The sequence below is a fragment of the Odontesthes bonariensis genome, chromosome 16, assembly GCF_027942865.1.
Source record: "Odontesthes bonariensis isolate fOdoBon6 chromosome 16, fOdoBon6.hap1, whole genome shotgun sequence".
NCBI classification, from domain to species: domain Eukaryota; kingdom Metazoa; phylum Chordata; class Actinopteri; order Atheriniformes; family Atherinopsidae; genus Odontesthes; species Odontesthes bonariensis.
Window position 1 is genome coordinate 37,058,619 of NC_134521.1, and position 20,870 is coordinate 37,079,488.

The 20,870-nt window shown below is 48.2% G+C and overlaps 1 protein-coding gene across 2 annotated transcripts in view; it reads left to right on the forward strand.

Moving 5' to 3' along the window:
- The first annotated feature begins 1,809 nt into the window (after window positions 1-1,809).
- caln2 (calneuron 2) overlaps window positions 1,810-20,870 on the forward strand; it is a 236,833-nt gene continuing 217,772 nt past the window's right edge. Inside the window, exons 1-2 of one of the 2 annotated variants that reach the window (XM_075487040.1) lie at window positions 1,810-2,624; window positions 15,495-15,619. In XM_075487040.1, the coding sequence (XP_075343155.1) occupies window positions 2,491-2,624; window positions 15,495-15,619 (259 nt within the window). In that variant the 5' untranslated portion in view covers window positions 1,810-2,490. Of the gene's footprint in view, window positions 2,625-3,445; window positions 3,548-15,494; window positions 15,620-20,870 lie in introns of those variants that run through there. The other variant, XM_075487041.1, reaches the window with a different exon arrangement.

Sequence of the window (20,870 nt, forward strand, 5' to 3'; positions counted from 1 at the left end):
GAAGGAGTCACTGAATGGTTTGATGAGACTGAACAATATACCAGCGTATACTCACAGATTTAAGTCAAGCTTCATCATAGCACCAAGAGGGGAAGCAGATGAACAGAACACTCATCCTCCATTCAGTAAAAATAATCTGCATCAAGGAGCTCTGAAGCTGCTGTGATGGTGTGTGTGACAGAACATAATCATCTCAAACAACACACCAAAACACTGAAATGTTAAGTTTCTACAATGTATGGCCCATAAAGGCATGTAGGCCAGAACTTTGTTTAAGAAAACAGCTAATCATTTAATGAGCCACAGTGCCAGGTGAATGCAGATCAGGCAGCATTAAAATAATGCCATGACAATCAATTCAAACAGAAACGGCCCACACATACAACCAAAGAGATGAAAAAGACCCAGTTAAGCAGAAAAATGAATCCCAATCACCTCATCCTCCCCTCTCTAACATATAGAGAAATAAATCTTAATTAGTGATAAAGATGTTATTTTTCTTTTCAATTGTCTAAACTGTACTAACATGCACACCTACTGTCTCATTGGAATGAAAAGAAATGCACTAATGAAAGAATGGAAGATGATTGATTGTTTCCTTGGCTCATCTTGTTCTGCCTTCTGTCTGAAACTGATACACCTGTGTCCAGGCAGTATGGATACCTGCTTATTTTCTGTTTTTCCCTCAGCTTCAAGCCCTAATGGCGTCGGAAATGCTCCCCTTCCAGGCCTTTGCTGAAATGAACATATAGAAAGACTCTTTATCTCCCCTGAGTGTGATTTAATGTAGCCCTTAGTTTACACTTTTCCCTTGGTTTCACCGGATTATTCATATAGTTCAAGACTCAGTGCAAAACAGACAAATGTTTTTGAAAATTCACATAGTCAGAATGACATAGCGTTTTATTTTGACACAGAAAAATAATGACATTGTTAAGTTATAAGTGCTTTTGGATCCATATTTATGGATTTATTATGGAATTAGTGCAATCAGAAAATAATCTCTTTTTCTCTCAGGATGTCTCAGAAGAAGTTCAAATCTTATTTGAGCAACATAAATTACAGTCAGGCTATTTCCAAACTCTGACATGATCACATCGCTTCACCTTCACGTGCCCTTCCTCTGCAGGACTTCAGAACCACGGACAGCGCCACGGATCTGAACCCCAGAGCCACTTTGTTACGATATCTTTTAGAATTAAAATGTCAAATTCAGCCACTCTGTCGGCCAGATTAGTCCAGTGTTCACATCAGTCTCAAGTCAATCTGTTCTTAATCATCGTTAGACTCGTTAGAGATGCCCAAAGTGTTGGGTTGAGCCTAAGCTCCCGTTCCGGTGGCTCACCACAGTCTGTGGGGAACACGATGTGTTAACCCCTCAGAATCAGATTGGGTGATTGAACAAGGTGCTGTAACCATTTCCAGTTATAACAGAGTCAGACACAGTTTCAGCCTCAGGGCTCAGACAGCAACCTGCTGCCGTCCCAGAGAGGAGAATATGATGTAATTAGCACGCGGCTGTGAGTAGGGTGGTAGTGGGGTTTAAAGAGAGAAACTGAGCCTGGTCAGTAGGGGAGGGGAGGGGGGGAGGGGGGGGGGGGTGCTGATAAGTGTGGAGAATGTGTCTTCAATCCTGCATCCTTCAAGAAGATGAGGAAGAAGATGAGATTTGGGGTGGGCGGCGGGAGGTGGGAGGTGAGAGGAGGATGGGGGCAGCAGTGCATCATTTAAGTACTGCGGCTGATGTAATTTCCTAAGCACCATAATTGGACATCAATGACTCTTACAGCTGTGAAGAAGGGCTAAATGAAAACACACGCGCCCCCAGAGGAGAGGGTGCTGCTTCACTGGCCCCTGAAAGCTTAACGGCTCGGACCTCACAGCCCACACACACCTGAGAGGAGCTCCCACTGAGGGCCACGCTCACCTGCTGCCGCGGCCCCCACCTGGCCCCTCCCTCACCAGACAGCACCGATACATTAAATGAGTTCAGTCTGTACCCGGGAGCAGCGGGAGATCCCTTCCCATCCTTCCGCTGCCTGACCGCTCAGCGCGCTCAGCTCTCGCCGGGCATCAGCCCTCTTCCCCCTCGCCGGGCATCCAGTCCTCTTCCCCCTCGCCGGGCATCAGCCCTCTTCCCCCGCGTTGCTTCAGCAGAGCAGGCTGAATTAAAGCTGCGGAAGAAGCGGCGGCAGCAGCTCATCTCAGACCCAGACCCGTGGGCGGCTGCGGGCGGCGTTCGTCTGGGCGACCTGATAGGACGAGGATTTGGCACCAGCTGCCTCATCCCAACAACACCCTGAATTCTCCCGACATGGCGCTGAGGAGTGAGGTGTAGAAAAGCCACAGTAAGTCATTCACGTGGGTCTGGTCTGTGGCTTGAACGGACAACATCCCCACCTCCACCATCTTCCTCCCAGCTGATATTTCTAAGTGAGTAAAAAGTGTGGGGCACATGACACACTGGTGAAGGTCCAGCACTGAGCCTGAATGAGTCCAGCTGTCGGACGGACTCCGGAACACAGGACAGCCCCCACAGCCTCTCTGCCGCCGGGAACCAGCCGCCTCTCACACCGGGGGACCAGCCGACTCTCACACCGGGGGACCAGCCGCTTCACGGGCAGGTAAGCTGAACGAGTCACCTCTGGCTGCGCGTGGTAAAGGTGACAAAGGTGATTGCCACGCGCTCCTGCTGGTGGCCGCAGAGCCTCCCGAGCGGCTGCACCTGTTGTGATCTGCGTAAATGCAGGGAGCGTGCGTGTGCGTGTGCACGTGTTCATATAGACCACCTCAGTATGGTCCACGAGCTGTGCCGTTTCAATGGCTGATCAAAGCTAATGTATGGCTGCCTGTTTGACTATTTCCACCGTTTCTCAGAATCTTTCTCCTCCCAACTGATGCGGGTGCGCTCATTAGCGCGCGCTGCGTGGCTTTGATCGATGTGATTAGGTGATTATAGGTCCATCACACGCCATAAATGTAATTACGGTGTGATTGTGTGAGCACGCGGCGGGTGTAAAGCACTCCATCATGCACTGTATCTGCTCATTCAGCCTGTAGCAGCTCACATGTTGGTTCTGATAAATGGGGACCGGCTGCACTCTAAAACACAAGTGTATTCATTCTCAGTGCCATGATGCTCTGAAAGTCCTCAGTCATATAGCATGATGGCCACATCTGTTTCCCGCTTTGCACACTCTCATCATCTGAAACCTGGAGGGGATACACGTCCACCTGTGTGGGTGGAGGAGTGAAGGGTGGAGGCGTGTGTGTGAGAGAGAGAGAGAGAGAGAGAGAGAGAGAGAGAGAGTGGGGTGTTAAGTTGTTATTGATCTGTTATTTATATGTTATTTATATGTTATTGATATGTTATTCATATGTTATTGATCTGTTATTGATCTGTTATTCTGAGTTGTTGTTATTGTGCCGTGTTATTTTCCACATGTAACCGCGCCTTGGAGCGTCAGGCTGAGTTCCAGCTGCGCTCCGTCCGCTGCAGATGCGAGCAGTGTGGCAGACCTTCACACCATCACGGGTGTCCCTACAGGTGGGATTCTGTCCGTGTCTGTCAGACCACCCTTCTAAAGTCTGCATATGTGCACGTCTCCCCTGGCGGAGCTGGTGATGAAGCACGGCCGCGGTTGGTGGGGTCAGAATGAGCCATAACTTCGGCAGAGGCGGCTGGAGGCGGCACGGTGGACCGCCATGCAGCGCCTCTCTTCAGGAAGTGTTTTCAGCAAATGGGATTGATGGGTTGGAGAAAGACAGCTGAGATCATGGCTCTATTGTCTTTGCCCAAGGTGACTTCCGAAGGACGCTGACAATGTGCTATTGTGCATTGGCAGGACAACAAGAGCACAGTAACTAATCTCATTTTGGGTCTCAATTTGTTGTTGGTTTAAAGTCTGTAAATCTAATAAAAAGCCATTTTATTGTTGGTTCCTTATTGATGTAGCACAGGCCCTCCTTTGATCCTTGAAAATGTCCCCTCTCTATGAGAAGCTAGGCCTGGCCAGTTTGACTTTACTCTTCTCCAACAGTGCTGATGCCTCGGTGTGTTTGGCTTTAATTCTGAAACTGGAGAAGACATACAGAACAACCCAATGTTTTAGTGGCTTTGAGTAAAAGGATAATCAGTTTTTATTAATTAATCATTTTTATCTGTTATCTTGGGCCCTCTAAAGATCTCAAGCGCATCAAAGAGGCGCTGGAGGAAGTTAAATCACAGTCGTGCTGGTTTTGATGGTTAATTGGTGGCTGAGGGGGAACAGCATGTTTTTCCTTCTGAAGGTTTGATGCGGAGGGCTGCTTGTTTGGGTTTTTTTTTGGGGGGGGGGGTACTGTTACCCTATCCCTGCCATTGGGCTGATGCATTTTCCTCCATGGGGTCAAAGTGTGAAAGGTGAGGAAAAAAAATCTCTTTTTTACATCAGTTTTTGGTTAAATCTCAGTTGCTCCTTTCCCTTCATCTCAATCTTGGTTCAGATCGCTTTCTGCAGACTTGTTTCCGGGCTCCCTGCAGGTGACCCCCAGTTCAAACACTGACAGTCAGCCCACTTTCATCTCCTCCCACCATCCCACCCCACACCTGTCTGCTTTCACCCAGCGGAGCTTATCAGATGGAGGTGTTCTATGAAAGCCTGTCCCTGTCAGCGCTCATGTCCATCTCTGGGCCATCAGTCGCTGATGTTAGGAAAGAAATACAAGAAGATGTAGACACACACAATCCAAAAATATAATGGAGGATAATAGATTGTGACAGAAAAAAAGAAAGACTTATTTTGGTGTGCATGTGTGTCTGTTGGAATTGGCCATGGCTGAGTGGGTGTTTCTCTAAGGGAACAATTGTGAGCAGATGGACTGTTGAAATACATTATCATATTAATTTCATATCATATGTCTTATTAATTTGTCCCCTGATTAGATCATTTCTGCTTTCTGTTTCATTTCAGCAGTTGAAGATGTGGGAATTTCAGCTGGCTGTGGCCAATCAGCCATGATATCTCCATTAGTTTCTACTGACTTCCTTTCATTTTCCCAATGAGATTTAGACACATTCTCATAGACGAACAAGCTGTGGTATCCACACATCCATGTCAGAATTACAGGCTGTGCATGTTAGAAGCAAAGGATGATTCACTGGAAGGTGAAGCAAAAAGTTATCATGGAGACGGGCATAACACTGTGGATAATATTACACATCTTAAGCAGCACGATTGTGAAAGCTACCAATGACTTCACTGTGAAAGAAGTGGGAGAGGAGCACAAATGTTTTAGAAATCTAGTTTGGTTCACTAAAATGACCTTTTTACATAATGCACTGTGAAAAAAGAAAAATCAAACTGACAATGTATGTCATGGGGCTGCACATTAGTGTGGTGGTTATCAAAGTAAAAAGGTTGCCAGTTTCAATCTCAGCTGGAGCCTTTTTGTGAGGAATTTGTTCTTCTTGTGCATCCGTGGCTTCTCCGTGGGGACTCAAGCTTCTTCTCATAGTCTTACATGTTCCATGTTGACTGCAGGAGTAAGTATGTGCGGCCCTTTGTCTCATTAATCTGTGTTGGCCCTGTGATGGACTTGAAAGTTGTCCAGGGTGTATCCTGCCTCCTTCTGAAACATTAAAATCTACATCAAATTTTTTTCTTTTTATAACCCAAAATTGTTTGTACACAAAACTGAAGTTTTGAATCTGAATGCAAACGTAAAAGCAGTTCAACTACCATCAAGCTAACGCAAAGTCTTGTTCAAGTCATACGTGTATACGTGGTTCACAATTCCTTAAAACTAACGGTGGGATTGATCACACCTAAAACCTGCTTTCATTTAGGCCATTGACCTGAATTTGTCCTGAGGCCATTCTCCTGGCCTTGGGTGTGGGTGTGGTACTGGCGTTTAGCCATCTGGAGTCTCCCTCTTCATGTATGTATGCTGTGTGGGTGTGGTCTTCTCCGCTCTATGGCAGGTTCCTCTCAGATGTTCATCGTCACCTCATCACAGGATCTGCTTATCTACCCTGATTGGATTTCCACTCATGATCATTTAGTTCCACTCTGTGGTAAATGTTGGCCGAATACTTTGTCCCCAGTTCTTTGATTCTGTCCAAGGAAAAATCTTCAGCTTACCTCAGCTGGTCCCATTGGAGAAGCTATTCTCAGAAACCTCTGCACCTTACCACACCAAACCCACGGAAGCCCTGAAGGACTCACCTGTTGGCCTGGCTCCTTTATTTACCCTGGTGACCACTTGGTTCCCTGGACTGCACGTCAGACGGTTCGGCTTACCAAATTCCTTTGAGGTCCTTCAGTTTCCAGAAAGACTCCACGAGTGCCTGGTGGCTCTTCTTCCTGGAATCCTTGTCTCAATGTTTTCGCTGGAGTAACTTACCTGCCTGATGACTTGCAAGGACTCTCAATCTTTCAGACATTAACTGTAAATGTTGTAAATAAATCCTTTTGAACCGTTTTCTGGTGGCTCGTCTGCCTTTCTAGGTCCAAACTTGTGATGGGATGATCTGGCCTTCAACCTGGACCTGGCAGACCAGTATTCAAAAACCAAGCCTGGATATCTTCACCATGCGGTGGCTAGCCGAGGTAATCTTCTTAGTCAGCCTTCACAACTTTTACAATCACTTGGAGAAAATCAACACAGAATGAGAAAACGGATGGCAGAAATTGCCATCTACCCCTGCTACGCCAGTACCTAAACCCTTCTTCTTCTACTCCCAAAGTTAGTCTTGAAGATCACATGCCTAATCCCAAAACATTTTCTGGGCGAGTTGCGTAAATGTAGAGGTTTTTTTTTTCTCTTCCCCCAACAGTCTAGTTCCACAAGCCAGACAAGCTCCAAGGTCTGGTGAAAGTCTCTACTGTGGAAATTCTTTTCATATCTGCGTCAATGGTCCTGTGCAACCAAAAGACGGGGCCCATCTGTAAACCTTGGGGCACTGATGGGGTGGAGTTTCTCAGACTCATGTAAGCCACCTAATGTCACCAAGGACTCATTATCAAACCTTCGGCACTAATTGACTCAGGGACTGAGGTAAATTTTCTGGATATCAAGGCAGCTATGGACGCTGGAGTACCTCTTCAGGAGTTGAATCCCCCCACTAATGCTAATGCCTTGGATGGTTGCCTTTTGGCCAGAGTCACTTATTCTGTTGTCCCTCTGAAAATAACCACTTCAGGAAATCATTCTGAGACTATGGGCTTCTATTTGGTCCCTTCACCTGAGTCACTCCTCATCCTACGTCACCCTTGGCTCAGAACACACAATCCCCATATTAATTGGGAAATTGGCCAAAGCTGTGGATGGAATCCAGACTGTCATAAAATCTATCGAAGATCTGCTGTTCTACCATCTGACTATGTCCCAGTAGTCGATCAGGAGGAGAAACCAGACCTCACATCTGCTCCCTCTGTGCATCAAATACAGCTGAAGTTTTCAGTAAGACCAAAGCTCTTTCTCTGCCACCTCGTAGGACTTACGGTTGCACAATCAAGCTTTCCATATTACCTTTCTCAACCTGAACGACTTACCATGGGAAAATACAATAATGAATCCTTAGCTTTTGGTATAATTCGGCCACCTTCACCCCCTTAGTTGCAGGGTTTTTCTTTGGCTCCAGGACAGATGCGTCAGTTCCCCCTTGCATTGACTACAGAGGTTTAAATCTGATCTCTATTCAAATTAAAACCAGCTTCTTCTCATTGTGTCTACCTTTGGCTCCCTTCAACGTTCCACCATCTTCACCAAATTAGATTCCCGCAGTCTTTCAAAGAAAGGCCTCTACCCAGCCGCCCGGTGGGGCTCCTCCAGGTGCTCCCGATATCCAGTAGGCCTTGGTCATACATTGCACTGGATTTCATCACAGGTCTGCCTAACTTAACCCCTTAACGCCTATTGTCACATATATGCTACAAACCGTTTGACTCAATCAACCAGCTGAGATAGCATCTTTATTCCCCCAATGTCGGTTAGTCCATATTCACTACGGACCTAGGAACCTTGGGCCGGGGACAAGCAGCATGAATTCGTTGTTCATTATCTTCTGAATGTCCGTCGCAGTGGTCGGGGTCTCTAGTACCTGGCTGACAGGGAACGATGTAGTCCTGAGGAGAGGTCGTGGGTGTCCCGCCTCCTCCTCTTGCACTCCAACCTGGTAAATGAAATTCACCATGTCCATCCAGACAAGCCTGGTGGATCGCCTGGAGGCTCCTGGTGAAGGGGGGTACTGTCCTGAGGACATTCCTCTGTGTAGTTCTGGCTTTTGGCCAGTACAGAGGCCAGTTTGCCTCCTCATGCATGTGTGCTGTGTGAATCCAAGTATGATGGGGTCTTCTCTGCCCTCCTGCAGGTTCCTCTCAGCTGTTGCTTATCATCTTATCAGTTGCTTGGGACAGATTCATCATCACCTCATCACAGGATCTGCTTCTCTACCCTGATCGGATCAGATCGTTTGGTTTGCCTCTGTGGTAAACGTTGGCTGAACACCTAGTCCCTGGTTCTTTGACTCTATGCCCCTACCTAATCTTGTGTTCTCCGTGTTCCTCTCAGGAAAAATCTTCAGCTTACCTGAGCTGGTCTTGAGAAGCTATTCTCAGAAACCACTGCACCTTCCTGCACCAAACCCACAGAAGTCCTGAAGGACTCACCTGTTGGCCGGGCTCCTCCATTTACCCTGGTGACCAGGACTTCCCTGGACTGCACGTCAGACGGTTTGGCTTACACCATCTCTTCGAGGTCCTTCAGTTTCCAGAAAGACTCCATCAGTGCCTGGTGGCTCTGCTTCCTGGAATCCACATCTTAACATTTCCCCGAGAAGAACTTAGCTGCCTGTCCACTCACAGGCTCTCTGAGCCTTTCAGACATTGTTGTAGATGTTGTAAATTAATCAAAATAAATGAGTTTTCCAGTGACTCATCTGCCTGTCTGGGTCCAAACCCTTTGACCTTGAGTTTTTTTGATAAAAATGATGGAAGAATGACACACAAAGTGTGATAGAGAGTTATAAAAGCAGCACATGAAGTCATTTTGTGGTGCAAAGCAGTAATTGCCTGAAGTTGCCGATGTTAGCTATCCCAATCCACTCCTCATGCCAGACAAAGCAAAGTATTTCCTCTCAGAATAGTCAAATGGTGTGTATTGGACTTGCACTGCATGCTTGTTTTGATCACTTCAGTGAAATCATTTTCCTGGTTCTGGCTGATCACAGCAGGACTGCAGCACAGTGGTGCATTTTAATGTTTGTAAATGCTGCTTTCCATCTGTAAGATCCCTGCCTCTCAGTTCTAAGAAAACATTGACAGAAATAGGGAAAGTAAATTTGAAAAAGAGGATCCAGGAAGAACAATAATGAAATAAAGGTCAGCACATTTTTTGTGTTTCATTAGACAAATCATAATCATGCAATTTACCCCCCCTCCCCCCTGGTTTCTCACACCTCATCCTGCAGCGGCCTCATTTTGCCCACAGAATAAGAACACGAGTACAGGCTATTGTGCACGTTTGTATGATTGCATCTTGCTGGCTCAGTCTCATGTCTGCAGGATAGATACATGTTGCCGTGGTGATGTGAGTAGCTTTAATGTGCAGGTGAGATAAGAGTAGCACCAGGAACAGATGGACTGAGAAGTAAATCTTCTCAGAGCTCACAAACGTTGCACATGAACATCATTACACAGACATATATCTGTCTCACTCAGTTTTCCCCTGACAGATCATCAGAGCTGTTGTTTTTCACAGCCTCTGCATCCCTTTTCTTACTCTGCTCCGGTTCTATCTCCACTTCTATCCCTGTTGCTCTTGTCTGGCAGCTGCCGGCTCGCACTATACTCTTGGGATTTCTGTCCCTCCCACGCTCCCCATCTTCTTTTCTAACCCTCACCTCAGCTCAGCTCAGCTCAACGTGTTCCAGAGGCAGGAACATAACATGGAGCCTATCACCAAAATGTCAGATTTTACACACAATGAGAGCTCACAGTGGGACAACTCTTCTTCAAAGCAGAGGTGGCTCTGATCATGCAGCAGGGGCCATGGCGGATTGGTACCCTGTCAGGGCCTGGGCTCTCTTGTTGAGGTGTTTGGTGGCTGATGGTCTTCTGGGACAAGGAGTCAGCAAATCTGACAGACTAGGTTAGAGGAAACAGCAGCCGACATGGCTTTCTCCTCTGTGGACCAAACAAAGAGCAGGAGAAAGGCCCTGAGAGACGGGGTGCTGGCTGTACTCGGATGCTCTTATTCACAACAATAATAATGTTTTTTTGTGATCCATTGAATTTTAATGTGATTACATAATTTGTCGCTTTGATTGTGAAAAGAGGAGAACATCTTGCTCCGCTTGGAGTACTGATAATCACTTTATTTCGATCTATAACTTACACAATTTTGCATAGTTAAACTCTATAGCTTACCGTTCTGTTCTAACACACTCCTACAGATCTTTATTCTCACTTTTTAACGGTGTGTCTGGTTCTCTAGCGTAGCATGGCTACCGGTTCTCTTCCTCCTTCTCCTGCTTTCACCTGCTCCGTGTGTCAGATGTTTAGTTACTCCTCTGCCTCCTTTAGCGATAATGGTACATGTAACAAATGTAGTCTTTTTGTAGTTTTGGAGGCGAGGTTATCTGAATTGGAAGCTCGGCTCTGCACTGTTGAAAATCAACCGATAGCGAGCCAGGTCCCTTTTGCCAGTGTGGAGACACCTAGCGTAGCTAGCTCAATTAGCCTCCCCCTAGCAGAACCTGAGCAGCCAGGATTACAACGTGGCTGGGTGACTGTCAGGAAGAGGCATAGCTCTAAAGTCAAGCCCGTTGTTCACCATCGACCTGTCCACGCTTCTAACAGATTTTCCCCACTCAGCGACACACCCGCTGAGGACAAAACCCTGGTAATTGGCAGCTCCATAGTCAGAAACGTGGCATTAGAGACACCAGCGGCCATAGTCAAATGCATTCCAGGGGCCAGAGCGGGCGACATAGAATCCTATTTAAAACTGCTGGCTAAGGATAAACGTAAATATGGTAAAATAGTTATTCACGTCGGCGTTAATGACACCCGGTTACGCCAATCGGAGGTCACTAAAATTAATGTTGCATCGGTGTGTAATTTTGCCAAAACAATGTGGGACTCCGTAGTTTTCTCTGGACCCCTGCCAAATCTGACCAGTGATGACATGTTTAGCCGCATGTCGTCCTACAATCGCTGGTTGTCTAGATGGTGTCCAGCAAACAACGTGGGCTACAGAGATAATTGGCAATCTTTCTGGAGAAAACCTGGTCTGATGAGGAGAGACGGCATCCATCCCACTTTGGAAGGAGCAGCTCTCATTTCTAGAAATATGGATGAATTTATTTGCCACCCTAAAACATGACAACCCAGGGCTCAGACCAGGATGCAGAGTTGTAGTCTTACACACTTCTCTGCAGCTTCCCACCTGCTGCTACCCACCCAATCGATTAACACAAAAGGAGCAAATCCTCTTGTGCAAAAAGAAATTATTAAAACAAAAACTTTAACTGAACAAAAACATCAAACTATTAAATGTGGTTTGCTGAATATCAGATCTCTCCTTTCGAAGTCTCTGTTAGTGAATGAGTTGATTTGTGATCATCATATTGATATATTTTGTCTTACAGAAACCTGGCTGCAGCAGGAGGATCATGTTAGCATCATGTTAGCATCATGTTAGCATTAATGAATCAACTCCCTCTGACTGTTTAAATGTTCACATTCCTGGAACCACAGGCAGAGGAGGAGGAGTGGCAGCTATTTTCAGATCAGGGTTACTCATCAGTCCCAGACCCAAGATTAGTTTGAGCTCTTTTGAATCTCTGATTCTCAGTTTTTCCCACGCAAAGTGGAAATCCCAGAAACCTCTTGTGTTTGTTGTTGTGTATCGTCCACCTGGCCCTTATTCTGAGTTTCTGTCTGAATTCTCAGAGTTTTTATCCCAGTTAGTGCTGAGTACAGATAAAGTCATTGTAGTGGGTGACTTTAATATTCATGTAGATGTTGAAAATGACAGCCTGAATATGAACTTTAATTCTATATTAGACTCTATTGGATTTTCTCAGAGTGTTCACAGACCGACTCACTGCCTTAATCACACCCTTGATCTTGTGCTGACTTATGGCATTGAGAGTGAACAGTTAACAGTGTTCCCTCATAACCCTGTCTTATCTGACCATTTTCTGATAACCTTTGAGTTTACATTACTTGACTATACAGTTTCTGAGAAGAAGTTTACGTATAGAAGGTGTCTATCAGAGGATGCTGTAACCAGATTTAAAGAGTTAATTCCATCATCCTTTTCTTCACTGCCATGTGCAGATATGACAGAGGACGACTACCTAAACTTTACTCCAGCAGCACTTGACTCTCTTGTTGACAGCACTATAGTTTCAATGCGTACAGCACTGGACAATGTTGCCCCTCTGAAAAGGAAGGTAATCAGCCAGAAGAGGCTGGCTCCTTGGTATAATTCACAGCTGCGTGCTTTAAAGCAGACTGCAAGAAAGCTGGAGAGACAGTGGCGTTCCTCTAATTTAGAAGAGTCTCAGTTAGTCTGGAAAGATAGTTTAACAATGTATAAGAAAGCCCTTCGTAAAGCTAGAACTGCTTATTATTCATCATTGATAGAAGAGAATAAGAATAATCCCAGGTTTCTTTTCAGCACTGTAGCCAGTCTGACTAAGAGTCCGAGCTCTGCTGAGCCAGGTATTCCTTTAACTCTCAGCAGTGATGATTTCATGAGCTTCTTTATTAATAAAATTGTTTCTATCAGAGAGAAGATTGATGGAGTCCTTCCCACTATTATCAGTGATATATCATCAAGTACAGCAGCTTTAGAAGTATCTTTAGAACCTGATTTGTATTTAGACGGCTTCTGCCCAGTTGATCTCTCTGAACTAACAACAGCAATAGTCTCTTCTAAACCATCAACTTGTGTTTTAGACCCAATCCCAACCAGACTGTTCAAGGAGGTTTTCCCATTAATTGACACTTCCATATTGGATTTGATCAATCTGTCTTTGTTGACAGGATATGTACCTCAGACTTTTAAGGTTGCTGTAATTAACCTTTACTTAAAAAACCTACTCTTGATTCAGAAGTGTTGGCTCATTATAGACCTATATCCAATCTCCCTTTTATGTCTAAAGTTCTTGAAAAAATAGTTGCAGCTCAGCTTTGTGATCACTTACACAGAAATAATCTGTTTGAAGAGTTTCAGTCAGGATTCAGAGTGCATCATAGCACAGAAACTGCACTGCTGAAAGTTACCAATGATCTCCTCTTAGCCTCTGATAGCGGACTTGTGTCTGTGCTTGTCCTGTTGGATCTCAGTGCTGCATTTGATACGGTCGATCACAGTATCTTATTACACAGACTTGAACATGTTATTGGGATTAAAGGAACTGCATTAGGCTGGTTTAAGTCATATTTATCTGATAGATTTCAGTTTGTTCTTGTAAATGAAGAATCTTCCTCACACACCAGAGTAAGTCATGGAGTTCCCCAGGGTTCTGTGCTTGGACCGATTCTTTTCACTTTATACATGCTTCCATTAGGTAACATTATTAGACAGCATGGCATAAATTTCCATTGCTATGCTGATGATACTCAGCTGTACTTATCTATAAAACCAGATGAACCCAATAGGTTGGTCAGACTACAAGCATGTCTTAAAGACATAAAGACCTGGATGACTCAGAACTGTCTGCTTCTAAATTCAGACAAAACTGAAGTCGTTATCTTTGGACCTGAGCGCTTCAGGGAGAAATTGTCTAGCTATATAGTTACTCTAGATGGTATTTCCTTGGCTTCTAGTTCTACAGTGAGGAACCTTGGAGTTATTTTTGACCAGAACTTATCATTTGACTCGCATATAAAACAGGTTTCTAGGACTGCCTTCTTTCACCTTCGTAATATTGTTAAAATCAGGAACATCTTGTCTCAGAGTGATGCAGAAAAACTAATTCATGCATTTGTTACTTCAAGATTGGACTACTGTAATTCTTTTATTATTGGGCTGTCCCACATATTCTCTGAAAAGCCTTCAGTTGATCCAAAATGCTGCAGCCAGAGTTTTGATGAGAACTAACAGGAGAGATCATATTTCTCCAGTTTTAGCTTCTCTTCATTGGCTCCCTGTTAAATTCAGAATAGAATTTAAGATTCTTCTCCTTACATATAAAGCTCTTAATGACCGAGCTCCATCATATCTTAAAGATCTCATTGTAAGATATTTTCCTAACAGAGCACTTCGTTCCCAAACTGCAGGTTTACTTGAGGTTCCCAGAGTTTCTAAAAGTAGAATGGGAGGCAGAGCCTTCAGTTATCAGGCCCCTCTCTTGTGGAATAAGCTGCCAGTAAATGTCCGGGAAGCAGACACCCTTTCCACTTTTAAGACCAGGCTTAAAACTTTCCTTTTTTATAAAGCTTATAGTTAGGTCTGTTGAATCTGATAGTGTATCTGCTAGTGTGTCTTGTCCTGCCTCCACCTCTGGCACCCTCTATACTTTCATTACCCCCTACCCGAACCAGGGTTTGCATCCCCACCCCGCTGTGACTGGTGTGCAGTTGGTGAGAGGCTGAGGTAGCTTGTGGCTGTAAAAAGATGGTTGTTGTGGTGTGAGGAGCAGATCTATATAGGGAGTATAGGGAATTACTCACTGAGTCTGGTCCTTTATTTTATTATTCATTTTTTCGTTAGCACAAGTTTCTTGTGTTTACCTTGAACAGGGATGGCTCAGGTAATCCTGAAACATCCCATAGTTAAGCTGCTATAGGCCTAGACTGCTGGGGGGCCTCATCTGTCACACCTTTCCTCACTTTACTCTCTTTATGTATATGTGATATTATTGTGGTCATTAACTCGTGTTTCCCTGTTCCAACAGATATCCTTTGAATGGTGTTACAGTGCCGCCACCGCCGCTGCGGCCCTCCCCCCCTTTCTGTCTTCTCAAACCCCAGCTGGTCGAGGCGGATGGCCACCCTTCCTGAGTCTGGTTCTGCCAGAGGTTTCTTCCTGTTAAAAGGGAGTCGTTTCTCTCCACAGTCGCCTCAGGCACGCTCAGGCCGGGAGATTGGACCGAAAAACAAAAAGTTTTCAGTGCAATCTGTTGGTTTTCTTAGCTAGGAAATTGTTTTTGAATTGGCTCTATATGAACGAATTGGATTATTTTATGAATTATGATTATTATTAATTAATTGAATTCCAATTGGCTTGAATTGGACTTACTATCTAAGTGCCTTAGATGACATTTGTTGTATTTGGCGCTATATAAATAAAAATGAATTGAATTGAATTGAATTGAATATTAGCAGTGAGGATGGAACAATTCTCCCTCCACAGGAGCTCATGCCTGCGCTGACAGCCAGGGTTTGAATGCATCCTCTGAGCCTTCCTCCTGTCTGTTTGTTCCTGTCTGTGACTCACACACACACACTTACACACACACGTGCAATCTTTACAGACAGTGTGCATTTCCTCCGCAGGGAGAAGATGCCATTCCACCATGTGCGGGCGGGCCTGCTCTATCCAGACAACTACCTGAGCAGCTCCCTGACGGAGGGCAGCGAAGCCTTCCAGCTCACCAGCCTGTCCACAGAAGAGCTGAGAGGTGAGTGTGCTGACAGACACAGAGAGGCAGAGGTGTGTGTGTCTGGGGAGGCTGCAAAAGTATGAGCTACAAACGATTAATGCTCCACCGCTGGAACAATGCAGTGACAAGGTCCAGCTCTCCAGAGGCAAAGTCTTTCCATTTAATCATTTTGTCAGACCTTAAACCTAAAGCCTGAGACAACACCCATGTATTACTATTGGTATCTTAATTCAAGTTTTCATTTCACATTTTTATCTTGCAGGAAAATTGATCTTACCAGACCTCCCAAATATTGAGTTTTGAGGTTTCAAATATTCAGGGAAAGTGAAACTGCACATCAACAATATGAATGAAACTGGAGCAATGTGCTCCATACATGAAGAACCATAAATGGTTTTATCTCATAATTATCACTTTTCAGTCGTGATAATTAGTTTTTCTGTCATACTGACACAAAACTCAACAAGCCAATCCCTGAGTTACTGAGGAATGCAGCAACATGTGTAAAAATAGGTCAAACAGTGCAACAAGCACACAGCGGCTCACAGGCGAGCTGCGCACAAACCTCTGGGTTTGTCAGATTTGTTGGGAACAGAAGCTGAACAACAAAATGACATGAATCCGCTTAGATTCCAGCACCTGCAGCAGCTGATTGTAAGCGCAGCTTTCCACCTTATGAGCACTAAGCACGGTGCGTCATCAGAGGGGCTCACGTCAGCATTTTCTCCATAAAGTTACAGCTAATGTAACAAAGAAACCAAAAGCAACAAACTGCAGCTTTAACTGTCACAGAAAGGTTTGCTTCCATTACTGTTGATTCATGCTGAAATGCCTCGTGCACGCACTCTACTTCTGACCAAGGTTACTTTTAGTGGGAAAGAAACAGCCAATCCTGTCCCAGAGTGAGGGGCGAGCATTAAGTGTGTCTCTGACTCAGGCTGTTGGTTCTTTTACGAAACACATGTGGCCTATTGTAGTTTGCTCGATTGTGCTTTGCTATGAAGCACTTGGTAGAATAAATCTTTTAATCTGATGTCTCTTGTGCACAACTGGACTGGAACCAGTTCAGCTCTGTGTGCTGGAAGCGGAGCTTCTTCTCCCATCATCAGTCTCTGTCTGGCTTTGGTTCATCAAGGACAGTGAGAAGGTGGAAGTCATCTGGACATATCAGGAGCTGTTATATAGAAACTGAATTCAGACTCTCCTGACATTTTCAGTAAGTATCTATAGTTGCTGTCAGCCACAGTTTGACGTGCACAAAATATCCGCTGGTGTTTGAAAAACTTCTAATCCTAGTTCAGAGGGATGTTCAAGGTTCCTTTAGGTCCTAAAGTTTAGGATAATCAGTCAGAACAGATTCAAAGCTCGTTAATCATCCCTGTGTTGAATCGCCTCGATCCGTTGCATCGATCCCAGTGAAAACATGTCGGGCCTAAGATCATAATGCAGAATGCAGGGCTGCAGTTCTATGATGCACACACTCATTCCACAGCAAAGCCCCACAGAGCAGCTCACTGGTACCATGGTGAAAATGGAGGCTTCTCTTAACTGTGGAGCTGCATACAAATGCGTCTCACTCTGTTTCAGGAGGCTGCAGCAGTCCCAACAGCTTCTCACTTTATGGAGTGAGAGAGAAAAAGGGACTCAGCGGAAGCCTGGAGCTCCAGTTCTGAGCCGGGGGGGGGGGTTTACTGGCTTAGAAAGGGGCTGCACTGAATTTCAGCTTTTACACAACACACAGTGGAACCAGTCCCAGGACCAGTCCCAGCTCCCACCATGCTGGAGGCAGGGCACTGACAGGACCAGTCCCAGCTCCCACCAGGCTGGAGGCAGGGCACTGACAGGACCAGTCCCAGCTCCCACCAGGCTGGAGGCAGGGCAATGACAGGACCAGTCCCAGCTCCCACCAGGCTGGAGGCAGGGCACTGACAGGACCAGTCCCAGCTCCCATCAGGCTGGAGACAGGGCACTGAATGGACCAAGCCCAACTCCAGGCTGGAGGCAGGGCACTGACAGGACCAGTCCCAGCTCCCATCGGGCTGGAGGCAGGGCACTGACAGGACCATTCCCAGCTGCAGGCTGGAGGCAGGGCACTGACAGATCCAGTACCATTTCCCATCAGGCTGGAGGCAGGGCACTGACAGGACCAGTCCAAGCTCCAGGCTGGAGGCAGGGCACTGACAGGACTAGTTCCAGCTCCCATCAGGCTGGAGGCAGGGCACTGACAGGACCAGTCCCATTTCCCATCAGGCTGGAGGCAGGGCACTGACAGGACCAGTCCAAGCTCCTATCAGGCTGGAGGCAGGGCACTGACAGGACCAGTCCCAGCTCCAGGCTGGAGGCAGGGCACTGACATGACCAGTCCCAGCTCCCATCAGGCTGGAGGAAGGGCACTTACAGGACCAGTCCCAGCTCCCATCAGGCTGGAGGCAGGGCAATGACAGGACCAGTCACAGCTCCCATCAGGCTGGAGGCAGGGTAATCACAGGACCAGTCCAAGCTCCAGGCTGGAGTCAGGGCACTGACAGGACCAGTCCCAGCTCCCATCAGGCTGGAGGCAGGGCAATGACAGGACCAGTCCCAGCTCCCATCAGGCTGGAGGCAGGGCACTGACAGGACCAGTCACAGCTCCAGGCTGGAGGCAGAGCATTGACAGGACCAGTCACAGCTCCCATCAGGCTGGAGGCAGGGTAATGACAGGACCAGTCCAAGCTCCAGGCTGGAGGCAGGGCACTGACAGGACCAGTCCCAGCTCCCATCAGGCTGGAGGCAAGGCACTGACAGGACCAGTTCCAGCTCCAAGCTGGAGGCAGGGTAATGACAGGACCAGTCCAAGCTCCAGGCTGGAGGCAGAGCACTGACAGGACCAGTCCCAGCTCCAATCAGGCTGGAGGGATGGCACTGACAGGTCCAGTCCCAGCTCCCACCAGGCTGGAGACAGGGCACTGACAGGACCAGTCCCAGCTCCCATCGGGCTGGAGGCAGGGCACTGACAAGACCAGTCCCAGGTCCAGGCTGGAGGCAGGGCACTGACAGGACCAGTCCCAGCTCCCATCAGGCTGGAGGCAGGGCACTGACCGGACCAGTCCCAGCTCCAAGCTGGAGGCAGGGCACTGACCGGACCAGTCCCAGCTCCCATCAGGCTAGAGGCAGGGCAATGACAGGACCAGTCACAGCTCCCATCAGGCTGGAAGCAGGACAATGACAGGACCAGTCCCAGCTCCAGGCTGGAGGCAGGGCACTGACAGGTCCAGTCCCAGCTCCCATCAGGCTGGTGGCAGAGCAATGACAGGACCAGTCCAAGCTCCAGGCTGGAGGCAGGGCACTGACAGGACCAGTCCCAGCTCCAGGCTGGAGGTACGGCACTGACAGGACCAGTCCCAGCTCCCATCAGGCTGGAGGCAGGGCAATGACAGGACCAGTCACAGCTCCCATCAGGCTGGATGCAGGGTAATGACAGGACCAGTCCAAGCTCCAGGCTGGAGGCAGGGCACTGACAGGACCAGTCCCAGCTCCCATCAGGCTGGAGGGATGGCACTGACAGGTCCAGTCCCAGCTCCCACCAGGCTGGAGGCAGGGCACTGACAAGACCAGTCCCAGCTCCCATCGGGCTGGAGGCAGGGCACTGACAAGACCAGTCCCAGGTCCAGGCTGGAGGCAGGGCACTGACAGGACCAGTCCCAGCTCCCATCAGGCTGGAGGCAGGACACTGACAGGACCAGTCCCAGCTCCAAGCTGGAGGCAGGGCACTGACCGGACCAGTCCCAGCTCCCATCAGGCTAGAGGCAGGGCAATGACAGGACCAGTCACAGCTCCCATCAGGCTGGAAGCAGGACAATGACAGGACCAGTCCCAGCTCCAGGCTGGAGGCAGGGCACTGACAGGTCCAGTCCCAGCTCCCATCAGGCTGGTGGCAGAGCAATGACAGGACCAGTCCAAGCTCCAGGCTGGAGGCAGGGCACTGACAGGACCAGTCCCAGCTCCCATCAGGCTGGAGGCAGGGCACTGACAGGACCAGTCCCAGCTCCAGGCTGGAGGTACGGCACTGACAGGACCAGTCCCAGCTCCCATCAGGCTGGAGGCAGGGCAATGACAGGACCAGTCACAGCTCCCATCAGGCTGGATGCAGGGTAATGACAGGACCAGTCCAAGCTCCAGGCTGGAGGCAGGGCACTGACAGGACCAGTCCCAGCTCCCATCAGGCTGGAGGCAAGGCACTGACAGGACCAGTTCCAGCTCCAGGCTGGAGGCAGGGTAATGACAGGACCAGTCCAAGCTCCAGGCTGGAGGCAGGGCACTGACAGGACCAGTCCCAGCTCCCATCAGGCTGGAGGGATGGCACTGACAGGTCCAGTCCCAGCTCCCACCAGGCTGGAGGCAGGGCACTGACAAGACCAGTCCCAGCTCCCATCGGGCTGGAGGCAGGGCACTGACAAGACCAGTCCCAGGTCCAGGCTGGAGGCAGGGCACTGACAGGACCAGTCCCAGCTCCCATCAGGCTGGAGAAAGGGCACTGACAGGACCAGTCCCAGCTCCAAGCTGGAGGCAGGGCACTGACCGGACCAGTCCCAGCTCCCATCAGGCTGGAGGCAGGGCAATGACAGGACCAGTCACAGCTCCCATCAGGCTGGAAGCAGGACAATGACAGGACCAGTCCCAGCTCCAGGCTGGAGGCAGGGCACTGACAGGACCAGTCCCAGCTACCATAAGGCTGAAGGCAGGGCACTAACAGGACCAGTCCCAGCTCCAGGCTGGAGGCAGGGCACTGACAGGACCAGTTCCAGCTCCAGGCTGGAGGCAGGGCACTGACAGGACCAGTCCCAAGTCCCATCAGACTTGAGGCAGGGCACTGACAGGACCAGTCCCATCTCCCACCAGGCTGGAGGCAGGGCACTGACAGGACCAGTCCCAGCTCCCATCACGCTTGAGGCAGGGCACTGACAGGACCAGTCCAAGCTCCCATCAGGCTGGAGGCAGGGCACTGACAGGTCCAGTCCCAGATCCCACCAGGCTGGAGGCAGGGCACTGACAGGTCCAGTCCCAGCTCCCACCAGGCTGGAGGCAGGGCACTGACAGGACCAGTCCCAGCTCCCATCGGGCTGGAGTCAGGGCACTGACAAGACCAGTCCCAGGTCCAGGCTGGAGGCAGGGCACTGACAGGACCAGTCCCAGCTCCCATCAGGCTGGAGGCAGGGCACTGACAGGACCAGTCCCAGCTCCCATCAGGCTGGAGGCAGGGCACTGACAGGACCAGTCCAAAGCTCCCATC